A 22,663-nucleotide genomic window follows, 5' to 3' on the forward strand; every position below is an offset into this window, starting at 1 on the left:
CTATGGATTTACTAATGATTACTAAAAAAGATAAACGGTTTACTCATGGTTCACTAACGGTATTCTAAATTATTAAATTACAAAATTAATTAAAATAGACATAGCAATTTTGAAATAAACAAATAAAATAATTAATATTAATTTTCATTCATGAAATTGTAATTTGGACTATTTAACATTAACTGAAAAAAGAAACTAAACAATTAATTTTAATATTAATTGTTCTTTATGTGTCAAGAGTAAATTAAAGGGTCAAGAATGTGCTGCACTTGTGAATTTGAATAGAACTGTTTCCCAAACATGGATGACTAATGCTTTGTAGTACCAAATAAATGAAAATACGTTTTAAATTTCTCCACAAATTTTATAAGATAAACACTAATAAATCAATTATAAATTTGCCATTTCTTACATAAAATATATGCTAAAAACAAAAGCTTGGTCATGATCTGCTGAATTGCATCACTGTCCAATATGCATTTTGTGATAAGAAAAGCCAGCGTGAAATTGGTTAGTTAGTGGCCTAACCACCGCAAACAGTGTGAAAGTGGATCCTTTATTTGCTTCATTTTTGTTATTGTTGCTGCTCCGCAACCTTATATTGTTAGAGGCATTTTCACAAACAGCTGGAGTGCAAGAATAAAATAAATGAATCTAATTGAATATAGAAAAGCATAAGAGTCAATATGAAACATAGGTACACAGACCTCATAAATTACACACATACAAACTAGGCAAAAATGGATGATCAAGCATACCCAGAATTTCCTTCTCCATTTCAGCTCTCTGCAATTTATTCCTTATAACAAGTGCTTCTTTATCAAAAACTTTCATTGCATAAAAACATTGACCTATACCCACTACTGGATTCCTTACTTGGCACAGATACACTCCTTATTTTCGATTTCCTTCTCTTTAATTCAATCACCGGAGCAGTGGCTTCTGCAATCTCTCCTGCGTCACCGGCATTGTTCCAACCTCCCATTCTTTCTCTAGACCATCAATTTCATCAATCGGACGCTGAATCTCGCCGTTAGTATCTCTAGAAATCTTCTCTTGAACAACAAGAATAGGATTAGCATCTTTAGCGGTAGTATTACTGTTATTTTCGTTAACATTAAAAATCCAACAACAAGGTGTGGTGATTGTTGATGGAGAATCGAAGAAAAGAATAATCATATTTTTCAATATAGAACATCAAATAAAAACATAAATAAAGAAAGAAAGATGGAGAATGATGTATCTTTGCAAAGAGATAACGTGTCCGTATGAACGAGAATATTTTGGCTTTTGATAGTGCTGAGTCTAATTTCCACTATTTCATATGGTGATTTTGCAATGAAAGAAATATGGTGGTACGCGTGAGAATATTTTGGCCTATTGTAGTGCTGGGCCTAATTTCCACTATAAAAAATATTGTTCAAGTTGAATGGGCTTGCACATGCCACTGGACAAATATCCGGACCAAGCCGGATCCAGTTCAAGTTCAAGTTCGAGTATGTTATACAGATTATAAACTCAAATGAGTTCAAATTTTTAAATTCGAGTTCGAATAATATCCGAACTATTCGAAATTGAGCATAAAAACAATAAAAATAATTATTAAAAAAATAAACAAATTTAATATATTTTAATTTTTTTATTATAAAATACTCCATATATTTTAACCAATATATATGAAACATGCCTAAATTTGAAGGTATTAAAAATAAATTATTGACATTGATATTGAGTTTCAGCTCAGTAGAGTGAGTCCTCGTCACCAAAAAAAAAAGCTCGTTTAGGTTCGTTTAGGTATGCGAGTTTCACGAGTCTCATTAATTGGTACTCGAGCTCGATTCGAGATGAAACTCGAATAGCTTGAGCTGGATCTCATTCAGATTTTTATCCGGTTTTGAATTATTATTTTTGAGCCAATTTTGAATAAGTCACAATTAGTCTTACACTAATTCCCCTCTAACGAGATCCAGTCCCCCTAATTAGAATATTACTAGCTTAAACAAAAATAGACAACATACTAACAGAGTGCATATGCAGTTTAAACTCATCTAAAGATCGCAACATGACATCATCAGGCAACCCCATTACAGTGGTTTGGTTTGAGGACCATCCATTATACAATCAACTACCTATATGTGTTGCAATAGCCTGCTTTAGTCATATGCCGCTGGAAATTGGCTGTAAGTTGCAATAAACAAAAAATTAAAGCTCCCATTATTTTTATTCAAATTTAGAATGATTTCTATTCGAGCATGATAATTTCTTTTCAAAAATTAAAATTTGACTTTGTGAATATAAATACGGTTTGAATTCGTATTCTCATTTAAGAGTTCCTTTACTAATTCAATTGCGTTTTAGAAAAGGGTGCTATTGCCAAAAAAAATTCCAACGTTTCACATTTTTAGCTATTTAAGTCTAATGTTTAAAATTTTATGAAGCAAATCCTAGTCTTTTCAATTTTTGCATTTTATAGCTCAAACCGTTTTCCAGCAATTATTTGCATACATGGCAGCCATATTATTGGCATATTAAATCTCAATGTTTTAAATTTGGCCAAATCACTCAAAAACCCCTCACCTTTAAACTTTTTTTCAATTCCACCCTTACGTTGAAAATTTGTCAATTTTACCCACTTTTGAATATTCCGTTTTCAATTGTACCCCAATATTTTAATCTAAACATGAAATTAAATTCTTTTTTATTCAAAAAAGTACAAATAAGTCCTTTATTTTTAAAAACTAACTAAAAATCATAATCAAATTAATACTAATTTAAACTCTTAATTAATTTAACTAAATTTAAATAAATTTTAAAAATATACAATTATTATATGCGAGACATTGAGAATGTTTTAAACAAATTTTCAAACGCAAAAGACGTTAATTTGATTTTTCAGGTACAATTGAAACACAAAAATACAAAATAGGGTAAAATTGACAAATTTTCAACGTCAGGGTATGATTGAAAAGGGGCTAAAAGGTCGGGGTTTTTTTAAAGACATTAGACCTTTAAATTTTGCAAATAATATTTCAAAGTTTCGTATTTTTGCACTATATCTTAAAAAAAATATGATAAAATGATTGGAATTTCAAATGAGGTTAGAAAATGCAAAAGTTCAAAATGTGAGAATTGTTTCATAACGTTTTAAACTTTAAGTTTAAATAGCTAGAAAATGCAGAAGTTTAAAAAGTTAGAATTGTTTCGTAACGTTTTAAACGTTAGGTTTAAATAGCTAAAGAAATGAAACGTTTAAATTTATTTTGCGGATACCATTTTTTAGAATTGTTCATACATATTTTTATGAATGATTTTATTACGGAACATATCCCAATCTATATTATAAACATGTCGTTCTAAGAAACAAAAGAAACCCTAGATGAAGACGTGAAAATAGTGGTCACTGGAATGTGGTATGTTTCTCCACGCAAATGGTAGGCCATAAGAATAAAATCTAACACAAAATCTGTAAGGAGATGGTAATGCTATTAATTAATTTGCAATTATCAGTCCTACACATATATTTTATATAGTCTGATTAATACATTATAACAATTTATTTGTATTTTTTTGGATATTTTAAATGATTTTTTCTCCTTTGAAGGCCAACATACCCATCAATTTCCACTCATTACTGTCATAATTATATCAACTTCGAATCAACTAATTTTGCAAATAATCAATTGAGGCTTTCTACAAAAACAAATACTCAAATAGTGTAATTTTTGTATGACTCTATTAACAAAATACAAATATATTTTTATAAAATCTCAACCACTCAATTTTGAAGTACATAAAAATATTATTTTCCATGAAAGTGAAGGAGACAAAAATTCTTCAAAAATAGAAAATATTAAATATATATAGCATCTTTACATATTATTTGAACACCAGCTTACAACAATCAGGGACGGACCTAGAAAGAACTTATAATAAACAGTTGACTGTTTTATTATTTTAAATCTTTAAAAAAATATAAATATATGTGTTAAGTATAGTTTTTTCGCCTTAAAATTTATAGCACTACCCACCTTAAAATTTATATTTTGTCAATTTTGTCTATCTTATAAACTTTCGGTCAAATATTGCATGTTTTATGAAATATTTCAGAGTCCATCACTGACAACAATTAAATAATATCGAGTGGCTAATGACTGTGACCGTCTGTATCGCATGTATAATTTTTTTAATTATTATAGTTTGTTGTTTCTAGTTTTTCAGCCTAATTTTTAAATCAGAGATAATAATGTTACTGAAATCTCATCTAACAATTTAAATAGATTAATTGTTTGAGTACGGAAATTTTCATGATTAAAATTCTTATTATTCTCTGTTTGATTAAAAATGTACAAGTTAAAGTGGATACATTTCAAGATGAAGATGATAATAATAATAATAATAATAATAATAATAATAATAATAATAATAATAAAATTGTTCTTTCACAATTTTAAACTATGAGAATCCTTGCAATTCTTCTTTTTGTTATTTTACTTGTTTTGTTTAGTACATTTGGTGGTTCACCCTATGTTTTTAATCAGTTTGTTGATGGATTTTAAAAAGGCAAACGATCTGAAAAACTACCGACCTTTCAATTTTTTTTAATAGCATCCTCATCTTATAATTTTATCAATAGCACCCTATTTCGTATTTTTCGATTTCAATAGCACCCTAAATTTAAAAAAAAAAGATGATTTTATTATTATAAGCATTAAACTTTTTAAAACAATTAAATTTAAAGGTCATTTTATACTTTTTTCTATTTGGACAAATTGAAATAAGTCTCTTAACTTAAAAATCTTTCAAATAAATCCAAAAAAATAAATAAATATATATTAATAATTTAATTTAAAGAAAAAAAAAAACGAACCCGCTCCGGAGGAAGCCGAGCAGCTTATCTTCCTCGGAAGACCGCTGGTGGTCTTCCTCCATGGAAGACCAGATCTGCTGGTCTTCCATGTGGAAAGACCAGCATCTCGATGGTCTTCCATGAGGGAAGACCAGCAGCTTTAAGCTGTTGGTCTTCCTCCATGGAAGACCAACAAATCTGGTCTTCCGCTATGGAAGACCAGCAGACGCTGGTCTTGGTCTTTCTCCATGAAATACGAGCAGCTCGTCTTCGGATTCGGTCACGGGTTCCGCCACGGGTCTAATTTAATTAAATATTTATTCATATTTTTTTTATTTTGTGAAGAAGAGGGCGTTTATGTATAATTGAAAATATTGTAGAATATTTAGAACTTATGATATATATGAAGGATTTTTTTAACATTAACCAAATGAAAAAAGTTCAATTTGATGCTTTAGGGTGCTATTGAAACTGAAAAATACAAAATAGGGTGCTATTTAAAAAATTATAAGATCAAGGTGCTATTGAAAAATTAAATAAAAAGTGGATAGTTTTTGAGCCCTTTTGCCTTTTAAAAATATGTTTATTGCAGTTCAATGGGTGACAGCCTTCATTTTAACCTATATATGCAAGCTGACTTTGATAATAAGTACTCCCTCCATCCCATTTAAGAAGAGACATATTCTATTTTTATTTGTCCCATTTAAAAAAGTCATATCATGTTTTTTGTATCAATTTATATGAATTTTCTTTTTTTATCCCTTTTTCTTTTTCCATAATTAATGTCTATTAGTCTATGCACAAAATACAACACTATCATAAATAAAGGTAAAATAAGAAAACACTATAATAGTTAATGCTTTCTTAATATGTGTGAAAAACTTATTTGTCCCTTTTTTTACGGGACGGAGGGAGTAATAATTAATTAGGCTCTATGATTATAGTAGTCCAAAATTACACAATAATTGCAGATTATTCAACGTTTGTATGGCTGTATATATCAAACCGAAAAACAGAAAAGGGAAAATAATAGGCCACCCGAACCATATTCCGGACCTATATATTATGTTCATATCTCCAAAAAAAAATTAAAATTAAAATACGTATTTTTTTATATAATTAAAGAAGGAAAAGTGAGGCTCGAACATGAGATCTCTTACCAAAATGCCTGTGACTATTACCACTGTGCTACGAGAGCACTGGCTAGCACACTTATTATATGGTTATATTTCGTTATATTTCTAAATTAAATTAAACTTTGACATTTTTAATAGTTTGCGCGCTATACGATAGTATGCTAAAATTCTGAGATCAAATCCATCCACAAAAACTAAAAACATTTAATGTTCAAATAATAAAGAAAAAATCTTTTTGACTATGCCCGACGTGTATTGTGAAATTTAGATCATTATTGCATGTATGGACATATTTATGAGCCGGGTTCAATCGAACTTGACCCTATTATATGCCAACTGAAATCCTATCTAAATATATATTCCGACCAGTATTTTCTTTAAAATTAAATAAATTATCAAAGTCTAACGCTGCACACAAAAAACTAACTTATTACTACAAATTTGAGCTACAATCCGACTTGAGGTAAAATAAAAAGGTATCCACCAGGCTTAGATGGTTTGGGGTGTGTTTTAAAAACCGGACCGGACCGGCCGGTCGGACCAGTTGAACCATGAACCAGTCAGCGGTTTGGTCTGAAACTGCAAAAATTCGGATTTTTTTGTTGGATTGGGTTGAACCGGGTTGGATCAGATTAAACCGGTAAAAAATCGGACGTTGAACTGGATTGAACCGGTAAAAAAACCGGTGAACCATAATGTTTTTAAATCCCTATGAGAGTGAAATACAGATGAGTTCAAATGGAGAAACAAATATGAAAATAATAGAATCAGAAACCAAAGCATTTACTCTTGAACAAAGGATAAAAAAACTCCCTGAATTTATCATGAAAGATCAAATAGGCCGAAATTTATGAAACCGGATCAAAAAAAATCTATACCTATATCAAACCGGGTCAAACACACCTTTTACGCACCCTCGCCCACTCGCACACCGCGTGTGAAACGCACTCTCCTAATATAAAATCCAAAATAGTTCTTTTTATTTTTTTTAAATTTTCAAATTGGTACCTAAAGTTAAAAAAACAATTCTTTTTTTTTTGGAGGAGGATCCTCCTCCGGCAGCTCCTCGTTGAGGAGTAGTCAGTAGATCTACTCCTCAGGTGAGGAGCACCTGTTCTTCTAGAATTTTAAAATAATAAAAAAAAGAATTATTAGCGGTTTCCGATGGGATACGGCGGTTTCCGATGAATTTGTGGTGGTCGGTGGACGGAATTGAGTGGTTTCCAGTGAATGGAGGGGGTTATTTGATTCGGTTTTTGTATAGTTTAGGGGGGTGGTTTCCCCACTTTCTTTGGTATTTTTGACCCATTTTCGCAACTATTGAACGTTTTTGACCCATTTTTATGATTTTGGACGTATTTGATCATTCGTGCCAAGTTGAGGATTTTTTTTATCCTTTGTTCATTTAATCTCAGGAAAAAAAAAGGCATTGTCAGAAACAGATCAATTGTAGCTCGAATAAAAAAATTTAAATGATCACCATACCATTGAGACAAATACGATCTGTCAGACCATCAAAAACATTGCAAAAACATAAACATGAACAAGTAATGCCGATACAGAAGATAATGTGATAGATGAACAAAAAGAAGTTGGAAAAAGGAAGAGCCATCAAAACCCATATAGCAAATATAAAACGACATCGTTTCTGTTTTTTCTTTTTTCTCCGTTGCTTATAGAAACTGTTCCTGTTAAATGCTGATTTTAACGAAACCCAGTTTCTCCAGATTGCGTAACAGAAACACCAAGCAACACATCAGAAGAAAAAATAGACAATTTCATAACGAAACAAACAAACGTCAATAATTAAACCCCATAAAAGAAGACAAAATTGTAAACCCTAACAGACATCAAATACTGAAATTGAAACTAAAATTACGGTCATTTCTAAACGGATTTTCAAAACCATCCATCTTCTTCCTTCCTAACGTACGTACTTACATCTCCAAAATGGCTAAACCTGCTTCATAATCACAATTCAATTACCTAAAAAAGAAGTTAAAAGTTGTTGTTTTGTGATGATCCATTTCAGAACAAAAAGCTTCACTCAACTGCTTAATCTTCAGAGATTCCAGGCACGCAAGTTCTTACCGATCCTGAAAGCAACATGAGCTTTCACACAAGCTTGGAAAACCTGATCATCAGAAAGAATGTAATCCTCCCATTCACTCGTACTTATGTAAGGATTCAATCTGACTCCCACATACCCCAAACACTCCTCTACAATCCTTTCCACTGAAGCTTGAACAAGACTCTCACCCTCCTCACTCACCACATACCTCCTCAAATCCAACAGCCTGTGGACGCGCAGCTCATGATCACTCCTCATCAACATTATCTCATCAGAACCATTATGTATTCCCACAAACGTGTTCCTCCTATCCGTCAAAAACCTCCGGAGAAGAAGCGGCGACCTCGCGGCTGTAGAGAGCTGGAAGATTAAGCAGCGACAGCCGACGCAGAGCTGGAGAGTGTCGGCACCGGGAGCATCATTTCTATCTTTGTAAGGATTCCATTGGACGCCGACGCCGACGACAAGTCGACCGACATTGCTTCGACGGAGGAAGATAGTGGTGCTAAGCCATTTCTTCACGATATAAGCAGAGGAAGTGACGGTGACGGAGATATGTTTGCCGAAGAAGTTGACCGTATACACACGGTGGTTGCTTGCGTATCCTTCGCAGGTGATTTCTGGTGCCATTGTTCTGTTTGGTGTGTACTGTGTGAGTAGTGCAGGGCAAGCTGCCTGTGTGCACTGTGTGTTTGTGTCTCTCTTCCACCTAAAATAAAGGCCGCATGTGGGGTAGGGTTGGAGGGGGATTCTGCTGCTTTACTTGTATAAATGATGGAGTGGATTTGGACCGTTGGATGAACTGATGTATCATAGACTTGGATGAGTAGACATGTAGTTTTTTGAGCTATAAATTGTAGATCATCATTAGCAGCCTGAAATCCCTGCTCCAAGAACTGCATCGTGCAAACGTGGAAGCATTTGGTGAGGTATATTTCCGCAACAAATACTCCATGGGAACTCTGTTAAAAGAAAAGTAATTTTCCAATTAAATTATATATAGTAGTAGTATAATTTTTTTAGAAATCATCAAATTATAATTTATAGAGTTAAAGTGAATTAAATATTTTTACCCTATTCGCATAAAACTTATACACTATTTTACTTTACAATATTTCAAATTTTTTGTTCACTTTTATAAAATATTATGTATTTAATATTAATTTCTTAATTTTTATCTTTAATTAATTCTCAAATGATGCGATAATCTTATAAAAATAAATTTTTCAATAAAATGGTGATTTTATTAGCTCATCTATAAGAAAGTGGATGGTAAAAATCCTTAAAAAGATTACATATAAATTTATTATGAAAGCAATTTTATAAGTTTACATTAAAAAGAAAAATCTAAAATATAGTTCATATTTTCTGATTTTTTTTAATTATATTTCATACTTTCAAAATTGTCAATTTTATTTCAATCTCAATTTTCAATTTCAATTGTACGCATTTTTTTAAAACAAAATTATTTTCATATCAAAAAAGATTCAGGTAAGTTATTTTTATTTGGCATTAAGACTAACAAATAGCTATTGTGAAAATAGCTAGCCGTTGTAAAATATCAGCTAAGGTAAGTGGAAAATGTACACATTAACTTATAAGCGTAAAAATACAAACACTTTTTTTTTGATACAAGAGAAGAGACAAACGCCTAAACAAAACTACGCACAAATATGCCTACAATAAGAAACGCCATGAAGATCATGCAAAATCCATGGCTCAAGACTCCTTGGCACACTTTCATGCACCATAAACCCTATCGATTCACCATTACCAATAGACGCTAGATGATCCGCTGCGAAATTTCCCTCTCGATAGACATGAGACACTTGAACTACCCAATCTTTAGCTATTAAAGCACGAATAGACATGAGCAGATTAGAATACTGATACAGATATTCATAAAAAACGCCCATTTAGAATGAGCTTGTTAGTTACAGTTTTGACGGTAATGCATGCTACAAATAGCAATTTAGCGACAAATGGTAGCTCAATGCGTTAGTGCAGGATTGCTAACGAAATTTCCCCTCACAAAAAACCTTGATGCTAATCATTAGCGACAGAATGTTGAATATGTTGCTACTCCCGACGAAATTTATGTCCAATGGAAAATGCTAGTTTTTTTCAATAGTCCAATGAATTGGCAACGGAATTTCCAATTTTAAATTTTCAAATTTATCGGAACTAGTCTGCAACTAATTTAAAACCGGTCAATTTCAGTTTTAGTCGGTTGCAAATGAAAAACCAAAATACTAAAATGCCATTGATTTGTGAACTTAAATTTCAAAAAAAAATTAAAATAAACGTAAAGTTTAATACCAATTGACTCACTTTATCACATTAATGACAAATGAGATACTAAAATACCAATATGAATATTGATCACATGCAAGTCACAATAAGCCCATGGATTTGGAGCGAGTGAGTGGGATATGGAAGATTTTTTTAAGTTAGAATTTCCAGTTTGGGATTAGGAAAAACAGGGCTAAAAAGAAACTTTTGCCACTAAAATTCATCGAAAAAGACAAGTTATAAACCCTAACGGAAGTCTAATACTGAAACTGATGCTATAAACCCTAACGGAAGACTAACACTGAAACTGAAGCTAAAATGTAGTGTTAATTTCTAAATTGATTTTCAAAATCATCCATCTTCTTCCTTCCCAACGTACTCACATCTCCAAAAATGGCTAAACCTGCTTCATAATCACAACTGTACCAAAAAAAAAAACATTACCGGATCCAAAAAAGTTAGAGTTGTTGTTTAGTTATGATTCATTCCAAAAGCTTGTGTTATCTTCTTCTTCTTCAGAGATTCCAAGCACGCAAGTCCTTACCAATCCTGAAAGCAACATGAGCTTTCACACAAGCCTGCAAAACCTGATCATCAGAAAGAACATTGTTATCCCATTCACTCATACTTATATCATGATCCAATCCAACTCCATAGTACCCCAAACGCTCCTCTACAATCCTCTCCACAGAAGCTTGAACAAGACTCTCACCGTCCTCACTCTCCACATACCTCCTCAAGTCCAACAGCCTATGGATCTGCAGCGCATGATCACTCCTCATCAACATTACCTCGTCAGAACCGTTATGTATTCCAACAAACGTGTTCCTCCTGTCCATCAAGAACCTCCGGAGAAAACGCGGCACGGTCGTAGCTGCAGTGAGCTGGAAGATTAAGCAACGACATCCGACGCAGAGCTGGAGTGTGTCGGCGCCGGCAGAATCTCTGTTATCTTTGTATGGATACCATTGGACGCCAACGCCGACAACAAGTTTACCGACGTAGCTTCGACGGTGGAAGATAGTGGCGCTAAGCCATTTCCTGACGACAGAAGCAGAGGAAGTGACGGTGACAGAGATATTGTGGCCGAAAAAGTTGACCGTATGCATACGGCGGTTGCCTGCATATTCTTCGTAGGTGATTTCTGGTGCCATTGTTGTGCTTGGCTGTTTCGTTTCTGATTTTACAGTACAGAATGGTTTCTACTGTGTACTGTATGTTTGTCTCTCTCTTCCACCTAATATAAAGGATGCTGGAGCCTGGAGTGGTGGGTAGGGTGGGAGGAGGATTCTAGTGTGTTACTTGTATGTGTAATTGAGAGTACGTGGACCGTTGGATGAGTTGATGTGTCATAGATTTGGATGAGTAGACATGTAGCTTTTGAAGCTATGAATTGTAGATCATCAGCAGCAGCCCGAAATCCCTTCTCCAAGAACTGCATCGTGCAAACGTGGAAACATCTGATGGGGTGTATTTCCACAGCAAATATTGGACCTTCATGGGATAAAATAGTGTACTAAATGTATTTGCGCAACTGCTTTACTGTCTTAAATCATTTTATTTTATTATATAGGAATCAAAAATTATGTGAGTAATTTTTTACATGTTTTTTCCTCATGAGATATACTAGTATTGGAATTAGTGATGGATTTTATTAAAAATTAGCAAAAGTAATAATATTTCATTAGGAATTTTGATTATGTATAAAAAATTGTACATTGTTTATGAAAAATATTGAGAAAATTAGTATCTTTAAAATTCGTTTAAAAAGTGTATGAAAAATGATTCTGATCGATTGCGTAAAGAACGTGACAGCAATGGAACCGGAAAAATAAAAGACAATTCTTTTTTATTCTACTACTTTCTCTGATCCATAATATTTGTCACATTTAAAAATTTCTTTTGGTCTATATTTGTCACTTAGAATTTAAAAAAAATATTAATTACTATTTTACCCCTAATAATAAATAACTTAATAGGGTTAAAATGATTAGTTAAACATAAAAATAGTAGTAAATAATATGAAATTTAATAAAAATATATATAAATCAAAACATATTTATTAGTTTTTTAATTTATGTGAAATGGTCAAATGCAAAAAATATCATGGATAAGAGGGAGTAGTATTTTCTATCGTTCAATTAATTTTGTAATGGTTATAATTAATTATATAACAAATTTTAATAGATTTTACAATGGGTTTGTCTCCTTATAAAAGAAGAATTATTATTAATCAATTCCGCAACAATTTTGTCTCCTAATTAAGGACTAGGAGGGGATTACGATTAATGATTATCGTAATAATTTTATCTCCTAATTAATTAGGGGAGTACGGTTTTATTGGCTATATATAGGCGTGGTTTCCAATACTTTGAGCTAAGGAAAATTTTACTCAATTCCACTTTAATTTTTCTTTATTGATAGATAACCAAATATTTGATTCGTTGCGAACAATATTACTTCCTCCGATTTGATAAATTTTTTGGTCGATAATATTTTTTTTTAACAAAGATAATATTAAAAAAGTATTAATTTTTAAATTTTCATATTTACCTCCCCCAATTAATTTATTGAAAAAATACAATAAACATATACAAATAGTAATTATAAATGTAAACAAATTTTAATGTAAATTAATTTAGTAAAAATATTTACAAATTAAGACATATTAATTGTTTTTTTAATTTTTTTTTCAAAACTAAATGCGATAAATATTATGGACCAGTGGAAGTACGATATTGTGTAGCTCGATCTATCTTGAAAAGCAGTTGCACTTTACAAACCGATGATAAAAGCTATATGACTTGAATTTATTTTATGATTCACAATTATTTTTAATTATTCTTTTATTTAATTAAAATTATTTTATTTTTATTTACGTATTATTTTGACTAACTATTTTAATTGAACATATATAAATATGTAATTCTTTATAAAATTAAAAGAAAACAACTTATTTTAAATAAAATAGATCACACTGCTTATTGTAATGAATAAATTTATTCTTAAATTAAATCAACTGTAGTAATTGGAGATAGAAAAACACTAAATTTTAAAGTTGTTTTAATAAAATTAAATTATGTCAAAAACAATTAAAATTATAGTTAATATTGAAGGATAAATCCTCATAAAAAAATCTAATAATGTACACTTTTTTATTTAAATAAATACTAACTAAATAAAATATTTAAATAAAAATTAAAGTTTTTTGAAATTAAAATTCTAATTAGTCTATGAAATTTTTTTGGGTCGGTGTAGACAAATAGTAAAAAAAATATTTATTGTAAAGTACTATATTAAATCAGAGCAAATTACTTTAAAACCTCTCAAATATGTCAAATCACACTTTAATCTTGAAAATCAAACGATATGGCACTTCATTTTGTTTTCATCAACAGCCAAATGACTTAAAAATAAACTAACTTGTAAATTCGAAGGACGAAATCGTTGACAAAAATAAAATTTAGGGATCACATCGTTGTTTTAAAATCCACTTTTTTAAAAAAAATTAATCCTTTAACTTGGTTGACTAACACAAAAAATGGAATGGATGACTAAATCGTTGACGAAAACAAACACGAGAGACCACATCATTTGATTTTCAAATTGTAGAGACGAAAGTGTAAGTTATGATATATATGAAGGACTCATAGTAATTCCTCGTTAAACCACATAAAAAAATTATTAGGCAAAACTCGCTTTTATACTATATCATTTTTGTTGAGGAGGTTCCTATTCTAAATTTGTTTACGTTCGAGTCCTTATATTTAGTAAAATCCTATTTTGACACCCTCAGTTGGATGTAAATTAGCAAGTGTGTCAAATTCACATTATGTGAAAGTGTGCCTGGCTTTTTAACTTTAATCCTCGTAAATAATATATTAATACGTATAAAGTATAAGGACCTCCAATTATATTTTATCATCATCTTCTTCCTCTAAACCTCTAACTATATTTTACCATCATCTTTCTCCCGTAAAAGTTTTTCTTGAGAAACTTAATTACGCATAAACAGGGGTAATTGATCCTGACAGCCACTGTACTTTAAAAAAAAATTCATTTCAGTCATTAAAGAATTTTTGTTTCATTTCGATCACTCAACTTCAGAAAAATTTCACCGAGAGGTCTTATGTCCTCTTTTTACAGACGTGGCTCTCTTTTCTCAATCGGAATTTACCATGTCATTAATTTTGACACATCTGCAAGCCATGTCAATTAACCCTTCTACCTTAAAATAACAGGTTACTATTTTTTACATTTAATCTTCTTATTTTCTTTTACTTTCTTCACCTCATGCCGTCAACCCTAATTCTACACCCTTTTTTCATATCAAACCAATTCATGGTAGCGGTGAAGTAGATGTAAAAATTTATTGTCCCAGTGAATCAAAGGTTGTCTAGCTTTGGAGGAAAGGAAAATTTGCGATCTTTTTGACGAAAAAATTTGAAGCATAAATTACTCTATGATTATAGACTCGAACTCATAAGAACACATCCTACCTCAACTATTATGTTCAAGCAAGAGAATGGTGTTTTTCAAGGGGTGTATGTTTGCCTTTCACCCCTGCGAGATGGCCCAAGAACGGTTGTAAATCAGTGATTTCTATAGATGGTTGCTGGTTGAAAGGCTTGTACGGAGGTCAACTACTTGCCGTTGTTAGGATGAAAAATCTGGTGCTCCATGGTTTGGACGGTTTGAAGTCTGAAAGTAAAGAAAGATGAAGAAATTAATGACGATAATGAAAGATGAAGCAGGATTAAGAACCTTAAAGAAGAATTAAGGGAAGTCTTGGCGAAATTAAAAGTTTCATCATCTGAATTTATACTTTTGAAAATTAGGGTTATATTTTAGAAAAGAAGAAGAGAATTGGGGAAGTAATATATTTATCCGTTAGTCACCTTCAGAGAGTAGGACCCACGGTGGAAAAAAATTCTAATAGAATATTAGACTGACATGGGTTGTTGATGTGTCAAAAATAATGACATGGCAAATTCCGATTGAGAAAAGAGGGCCACGTTTGCAAAAACAGGACATAAGACCTCTCAGTGAAATTTTTCTGAAGTTGAGTGATCGAAATGAAAAAAAAAAATTAGTGACTGAAATGAATTTTTTTGAAAGTACAGTGACTGTCATGATCAATTATCCCATAAACAGTTAACAATATGACTTCAAGAATCTCCTTTCTCCTCTTTAGTAGTTTCTTAGCTTTTAAATTGTTGTAAATTCAAGCTCACTTCTCGACAGTCTATAATACAAATAAAAATTGAGTCCTCGAAGTCACATATATTTCCATGAAACAAATTTGTTTATGCTATTAATTTAATCTTTTATAATCAGTCATAATTTAGAAACTTTTGAACTCTACCCAATCTTTCATTAAATGAAACTTCTACATATAAAGTAAATTCAAAGATTCAGTCTTTATCACCAATGAGTATCGCCCCTATCTCCAAAATAGCATCCCACTCCTATACTTAACAAAACTACAAAAATAACAAAATTCTTGTAATACCCAAAAACCGGTAATCAACAAAACAAATCGAAAACAAGTAAGAAAGTGATGAATCTAACCTATAATCGCATTGCTTAGTGTCACCATTAAGCCTAATCACTCAAAAAACCCTCACCTTTAATTTTTTTTTCAATTCCACCCCGACGTTGAAAATTTATCAATTTTACCCACTTTTGAATTTTCCGTTTTCAATTGTACCCCAATTTTTTAATTTTTGTTAATTTTTTAACTTAAATGATGAAATCATTCAATTAACTAAGTTTAAACATGAAATTAAATTCTTTTTTATTCAAAAAAGTACAAATAAGTCCTTTATTTTTAAAAACTAACTAAAACCATAATCATATTAACACTAACTTAAATTCTTAATTAATTTAACTAAATTTAAATAAATTTTAAAAACGTACAATTAATATATGCTAGACGTGGAGAATGTTTTAAACAAATTTTCAAACAAAAAAGACGTTAATTTAATTTTTCAGGGTACAATTGAAACACAAAAATGAAAAATAGGGTAAAATTGACAAATTTTCAACGTCAGGGTATGATTGAAAAGGGGCTAAAAGGTCGGATTTTTTTAAGACATTAGACCTCACCATTAATCAATTACAAACCAATGCATCGAATATTAAAGCCTCGAATATAATCGAATGTGGGTTAAGATTAATTACTTTTTCATTCTAGATTTCATTTTCACTATATTGGTTTCTCTTGTTCCCTCTATTTCATGTTGCTCGATTCAAGCGAGGCCTTGGCTTCTCTAGCAACAAAGACGGGAATTTGGCGTCATGGAGAGGAATCGTTGTCGCTTCGACCTCATTTCTCAGCAAGAACAAACTGAAAAACGACCCGCCATTAAAGAAGTGGTGAGGACCAAAACGAAGCAGCGCTTGTTAGACCATCTCCAAGGGGAGTCATCAAAATGGGAATTGATGACTCCCCATCTCCAAAGAAGTAACCAAAATGCATTTTGGTGACTTTCTCACACTCTCTTTCATCAAAAATGGTGAAAGAATTTTTCCTTCACCATTTCACTTTTTGAATATAATAATGTGGTTAATTTACACTTTAATACATATAATTTGTAGTCGTATTTAATTAATTACTTACTTGTTAAATAATTTAACGAGACAATGACATAAAAATATTACATGAATACTTTTGTAAAACAATAACATAAAAATCTTACATTAAAATTTTACGAGACAATTAAAAAAATATTACATAATTAATTGTACGAGACAATAATATAAAACATCATATAGATAATTTTACGATATAATAATCTAAAAACGAAACATACTACGACATTACATAGTAAATAAATAGAACACATTCTATCAATAATCTGGTAGATTGGTATCAGATTCACCAATATTAGTAAAATAGTCACCAAAATTATTTGAAGTAGAGGAAGATTGTTGAGCTCTTTTTTATTGTGTTAATTTAAATAAATTAATGTAATGTTTATTTTGAATAATTTTAATATAAATTAAATTTTATAAGATATTCATAATTAAAAAAATTAATAGCAATTTATTTTTTATAATATGAATAATACTATAATTCGGACAAATATGAGCATAAATAAATTTGTGGGTAATTGGTAAAAAGTGTATAAAATGTTAAGAATTAAAAATGATTATTATATTAAAAAGTAAAAAAGTATGTTTTTTGGTGAAGAATTTGGTGATAATCATTGGAGTGAATTTGGTGAAAATCCACCAAATTAAAAAATGGTGAGGGAAAAATGGTGACTTCCCCTGGAGATGCCCTTAAAGAAGAAGAAGATGGCAAAGTTACCATTTTTTACCATTAAAATTATCCCATTTTACCTTTTTTTAGCAAACAGTAATTTTATATAAGATAGCTCCTTAAGTTGTGATGCCATATACCTCAATAGATTTAAGTAGCAATTTGCCCCTTCAATTTATAGGTGATGGGCTAACACATAAATTAATTTTGTTGGCAAATCAATATACGAACTTGATGATTATGGGCAATTAGCCCATTTTGGCAAATTTATTTACAAGTTAAGGGGGCAAATTGCCAATTTAAAAGACAATTAACTTACAAATTGAGGGGGCAAATTGTCAAAATGGGTCAAATTGCCCATAATCACCAAGTTCGTGTACTGATGCACAAAAAGTTAATTTATGTGTTAATTGCCCATTATTTACAAATTTAGGGGGCATATTGCCACTTAAGTCTACCTCAATATATAGAAAGGACGCTAAGTAATATTATTGTGTTAATTAATGGAGAGTGAGAAGAAAGAAGAGAAGTTACGGAACGGAACTTGTTAAAAGTGCGAGAATCCCAAACCACGCTTCAGGAAACCTTTTTTATGCATCCACTTACTATATTTTTTTATTTTATTTTAAAAAAATCAAAAATAAGACACACTTGTTAAATTCAGTCCAATTATGGATGTCAAAATTAGATTTTGCCAAATATAAAAATCTGAATGTGAACAAATTTAGAGTAGGGGTTTGCTGAACAAAAATAGTATAGAATAAATGCTTTAATATGGGGTTTGCCGAATTACAATGTTCGATTGAAAAAGTATAATATGCTTTGAAGGAGAATCTTAGGGTTCCTTTGCATTGCAGTGGACAAATTCTTTAAAATTATATGGAATTCATTTTTGATTCCAAATTTTTGTGTTTGAAATAAATGATTGTATTAATATATTTTTGAAATTAAAATTCTGAAATTGTATTTAATTATAATTTGAGAAATTATAAATCCAACTAAAATAGGTGGAACTTATGAATAAATTTTAAAATAACAATTATATTTAACTAAATTATCCTTACTATACAAAACTATTTAATTTTTTCTCTTTCTCTTTACTTTTATGACTAATATCTTATTTTTATTTTTTCTTTCTACCTTCTTCTTAATTTCCATCTCCATCTTTTTTTATATATATTTTTAAATTTAATTTTCAAAAGTCATTAAAACAATTTTATATAACTTACATATTATTAATTTTAAATATTTTTATATGCATGGTATTCGATAAATTTATAATATAATATAAAATAAATATAATTATTATTTCTATTCTTTAAATATTTTTAATAAAAATGTTTAATTCCAACACATTTCCTTTCTGATAGAGTCCAAATACAAATAGAACTTTAAACATTATTCCACCACATTCTTTTTTTTATTATACGATCTAAATCTATAATCTTGATATTGGTTATTATTTTAATTTTTTTAATTGTAATTATTTTTATGTAATATAGTACATACTAAATTTATATTATGGAGTAAGTACAGTTGGTTACTTTTAATATAAAAAAGTTTATAGTTGGTTACTTTTAATATAAAAAAGTTTAGCAGTATTAATTTAATTTGATTTTATTTTAAATTTTTAGTTAAATGGGTATAAAATTAATTTAGAAATAGAGTTAATAGGAATTGAATTATAAATTCATTCCAAATACAAATATCCAGAATTTATTTAATTTTATAATTTCTAATTTTTCATTTCAAATAACGTAATTCATTTGCAAATGAATTTTGATGAAATTCATTTATAAAAGATTTTTAGTGATTAAGAAGAATTGTTGTAAAGGGGGCTTAGAATACACCTCAAGTCATGTTGTAGCACACCAAAACGAATCAAAAGTGATCTTAAAGCTGATATGTATTCAAAGAGGCCCATAATAGCATGGACTGGCTTCAAATGCAAGCAGCAATCCTTTTTATTATTGATGCCCACCTTTTATTTTGGCACAAAAAAGGAGATCTTAGAGCTGTTTTGTATTAAAGAAGCCCCATAATAGCCCGACCCAGCCCCAAATGTAATTAGGATTTTATGAATAAAAATCTTAAAAAACACTCCATTATTTAACAATATTTATAATTCTTACCTCATCACAACAAAAATAGAAAAAAATATTTTTATGTTTTTACTCTACACCTATTAATTATTATTAACCTCATTAGTTCATAACAAATGCTCATTTCAAAGATTATTTTCTTACTCTCTTTCTTTTCTTTCACTTTCATTTATTTCTAAACACGTACAACCACTGTCTTACTCCTTTCAATATTTATCATTCATTCCAGCGATGTTCATTGGCGTTCCTTTTTCAAATTTTTGTCATCCTCCTTTACCGCTCCTCTGCATCATCTTCCTCTTCTGTGAGTACAACAACTGTCTTTCCATTTTTAATATCTATCATTTGTTGCAGCGCTATTCACTACCATTTCTCCTCCTCTGAAGCTTTGGTTTTTCCTAATAATAGTTTGTTGATGATTGCTCCCGTTAGAAATCAAGCAGATACCTTTTTGCACTAGATTAATTTTTGTATGATCAGTGAATTCTCTGTTGTTGATTGTAAGTTTAATTTTAACATACATATGTCATTGTATAATGTGTAATTATTCTTCTACAGTAATTCTCTGTTGTTTTTTTGTTGATGAAAATTCTCTGTTGTTGATTGTACGTTTAATTTTAATATACATATGTCAATTTTTTCCCGTTAAATTTTAGAACTCACCACTACGCTGAAGTATGTTTAGATTTGAATTGAAAACCTGCAATCCATGTGCCTGCCGTGAGTTGTAATAATTGGAATTCAGTAGTTTTGTCCAATCTACAAGTTTTATATCTTCCTACTTTTCATGCATGTCATCAATGATAAGTTAAAAGATGTGTTTGTGTTGACGTATTCTAGAGGATAATGGTACAAAAACTGAGTCGAATTGAATAATCTAACTGAATTTAACAAATTTTATGGCTCTAGCAGCAGGAGGATTATTGAAAACCACAATAACAAGAGAATGATCAGAAATATCTTGATTGAGAATTCGAGCTTCAAAATTTTCAAACATATTAAACCATTCTTCACTCACCAACGCCAACTTCCAAATTCTACTAGCAGGTGAACAAATTCCCCTCCAATTTAACTCAAGTATATTACAATAATTCAAGCAATCATTAAACTCCTGGTAGTCACTCTTAATAACAGTATTACCCCTAGTTCTTTCACTGTCTCTCAAAACTGAATTAAAGTCCCCTATTATTAACCATGATCAGTTATACGAACTAACTATTTCAATTAAATTCTTCCATAAAACTTTTCTGGATAAGCTATCATTGACATCATATATAAATGAAAGTGCAATCAAACACTCTCTCCTCTTTCTTGACTTCAAAGTGGATCATTTGATCTGTTTTAGAAATACAACTCACAGAAACATACCACTCTTCCTTATTAAAAATTACCCAAGTTCTGCGAAGAGTACTGTACCCATGTTATTGATTAGCCTCCAACTCTTTAACTTCAAATTATTAAATGCCAACTTGATAAATAAAATAAATTTTAGGTCTTTCAAATTTTAGACCACTCTGCCAACTTGAAATTGTGAATAGGGGATCAATTTTTTTGATTCGGTTTAGCAAAGTTTTGGATTTTTTATCCATTTTTTTATAATTGATTTTTTTAATACTTCGTGCTAATTTGAGAGAGTGAATTGATCCTTTATTCATTAGCAATTATCTCCTTCATCTATGTACAAAGTATATTTTTTTAAAGGAGACATGAACAACATATTTTTCATATATTTAACTCATTGTTATATAACATATTGTCCACTTTATAGCTAATGTGAGAATTTCTTTATCATTTTTTAAGTATATATGGCTTAGTCTTATATTTTTTTTGGTTGCTACACAAGGGACAATGATACTCCAGATCGATCATATGCAAATGCCAAATGCTTGTTTTTCTCTCCAATTCAGCTTACGTCCGATCCAAGCTCACTGATGCGCCTAGAGTAGACTTGATGATCGGGCCAAATATTCATTTGATCTGCTCAAATTATGTCTGCTTGGGCTGTATTTGAATATTTATTTTTTATTTTATGTTTGATTCAAACTATATTTTTTTTATAAAATTGGAGAGAGGGAAGCGTTTGTGGGAGGATTTGAACCCACGACCTTAGACAGTTTATTGTCCATCTTTTATATCATCTGAACTACAGCTCGTTGGTTCAAACTAGATTTGATAGCAAATCTTTTTTAATAAGAATTTAAACTCTATAAATATAAAAAAAAGAACGATCAGAATTTGGACAAATATTATATATGGCTTGAGGTTGAAATAACTATACTAAACCCGAATCGAATATAAATTTGAAGAGAAAACTGTATCCTAACTTTTCTTCGAATCAACATCGATAGTGCCTAATGCCTGTCGCTTCCGCTATTTCTATCTGAGCCCTTTCCTCTCTTTTGTCGTCTTCTCTTTTGTCGTCTTCTCTTTTGTCCTCGTCTTTTTTCTTACTTTCTTTTGTTTTTTTATCTGTATAAGTATAATTTAAAATTGCCACTTCTACGTTTTTACACATCCAATTTATAAAAATTGTTTTTATTAATTCGGAAATGTCCAAAGAAAAAAAAGATTTGTTTATTCTGTCAAAATAATAATAATTATAAACATATTTAGTCGAATATTGTTTTTGAAGATAATTTTTGTTTGACCAAAAATACTGGTAAAATAAAATACTTATTTAAGTTTAAATATATATAAACATGCTAATATTACTTTGTTTACTTAAATTTAGGGTTTTAGTTTTAAGAGTTTAGCTTTTAGAATGGCGGTGACCGATCGTGGGGTGGTGGCCGACGGTGGAGAGCAGTGGTTAATGATGACTAGCGATTTCTGTTGCAGATTGTTGGCGGTGGTCATCAGAGGTAGAAGTGGATGGACGGAGACGGCCGGTGGTCGATGAACGTGGGTTGGTTTAATTTTAGTTTGATTATATTGTGTTGGTTTACGTGT

General features: G+C 30.5%; 2 protein-coding genes across 2 annotated transcripts; both read right to left on the reverse strand.

Annotated features, from left to right (window-relative positions):
- Positions 1–7,605: 7,605 nt before the first annotated feature.
- LOC126665058 (uncharacterized) lies at positions 7,606–8,855 on the reverse strand. Its single transcript, XM_050357741.2, has one exon. The coding sequence runs from the start codon at positions 8,681–8,683 to the stop codon at positions 8,045–8,047; it is 639 nt and encodes a 212-aa protein (XP_050213698.1). The 5' UTR covers positions 8,684–8,855; the 3' UTR covers positions 7,606–8,044.
- Positions 8,856–10,469: 1,614 nt separating this feature from the next.
- LOC126665336 (uncharacterized) lies at positions 10,470–11,632 on the reverse strand. Its single transcript, XM_050358107.2, has one exon. The coding sequence runs from the start codon at positions 11,497–11,499 to the stop codon at positions 10,861–10,863; it is 639 nt and encodes a 212-aa protein (XP_050214064.1). The 5' UTR covers positions 11,500–11,632; the 3' UTR covers positions 10,470–10,860.
- Positions 11,633–22,663: the final 11,031 nt, after the last annotated feature.

The sequence above is a fragment of the Mercurialis annua genome, linkage group LG1-X, assembly GCF_937616625.2.
Source record: "Mercurialis annua linkage group LG1-X, ddMerAnnu1.2, whole genome shotgun sequence".
Classification (NCBI taxonomy): domain Eukaryota; kingdom Viridiplantae; phylum Streptophyta; class Magnoliopsida; order Malpighiales; family Euphorbiaceae; genus Mercurialis; species Mercurialis annua.

Coding starts and splice junctions, on each gene's coding strand:
- LOC126665058 (XM_050357741.2), bottom strand. CDS start 8,683: ATGGCACCAGAAATCACCTGCGAAGGATACGCAAGCAACCACCGTGTG.
- LOC126665336 (XM_050358107.2), bottom strand. CDS start 11,499: ATGGCACCAGAAATCACCTACGAAGAATATGCAGGCAACCGCCGTATG.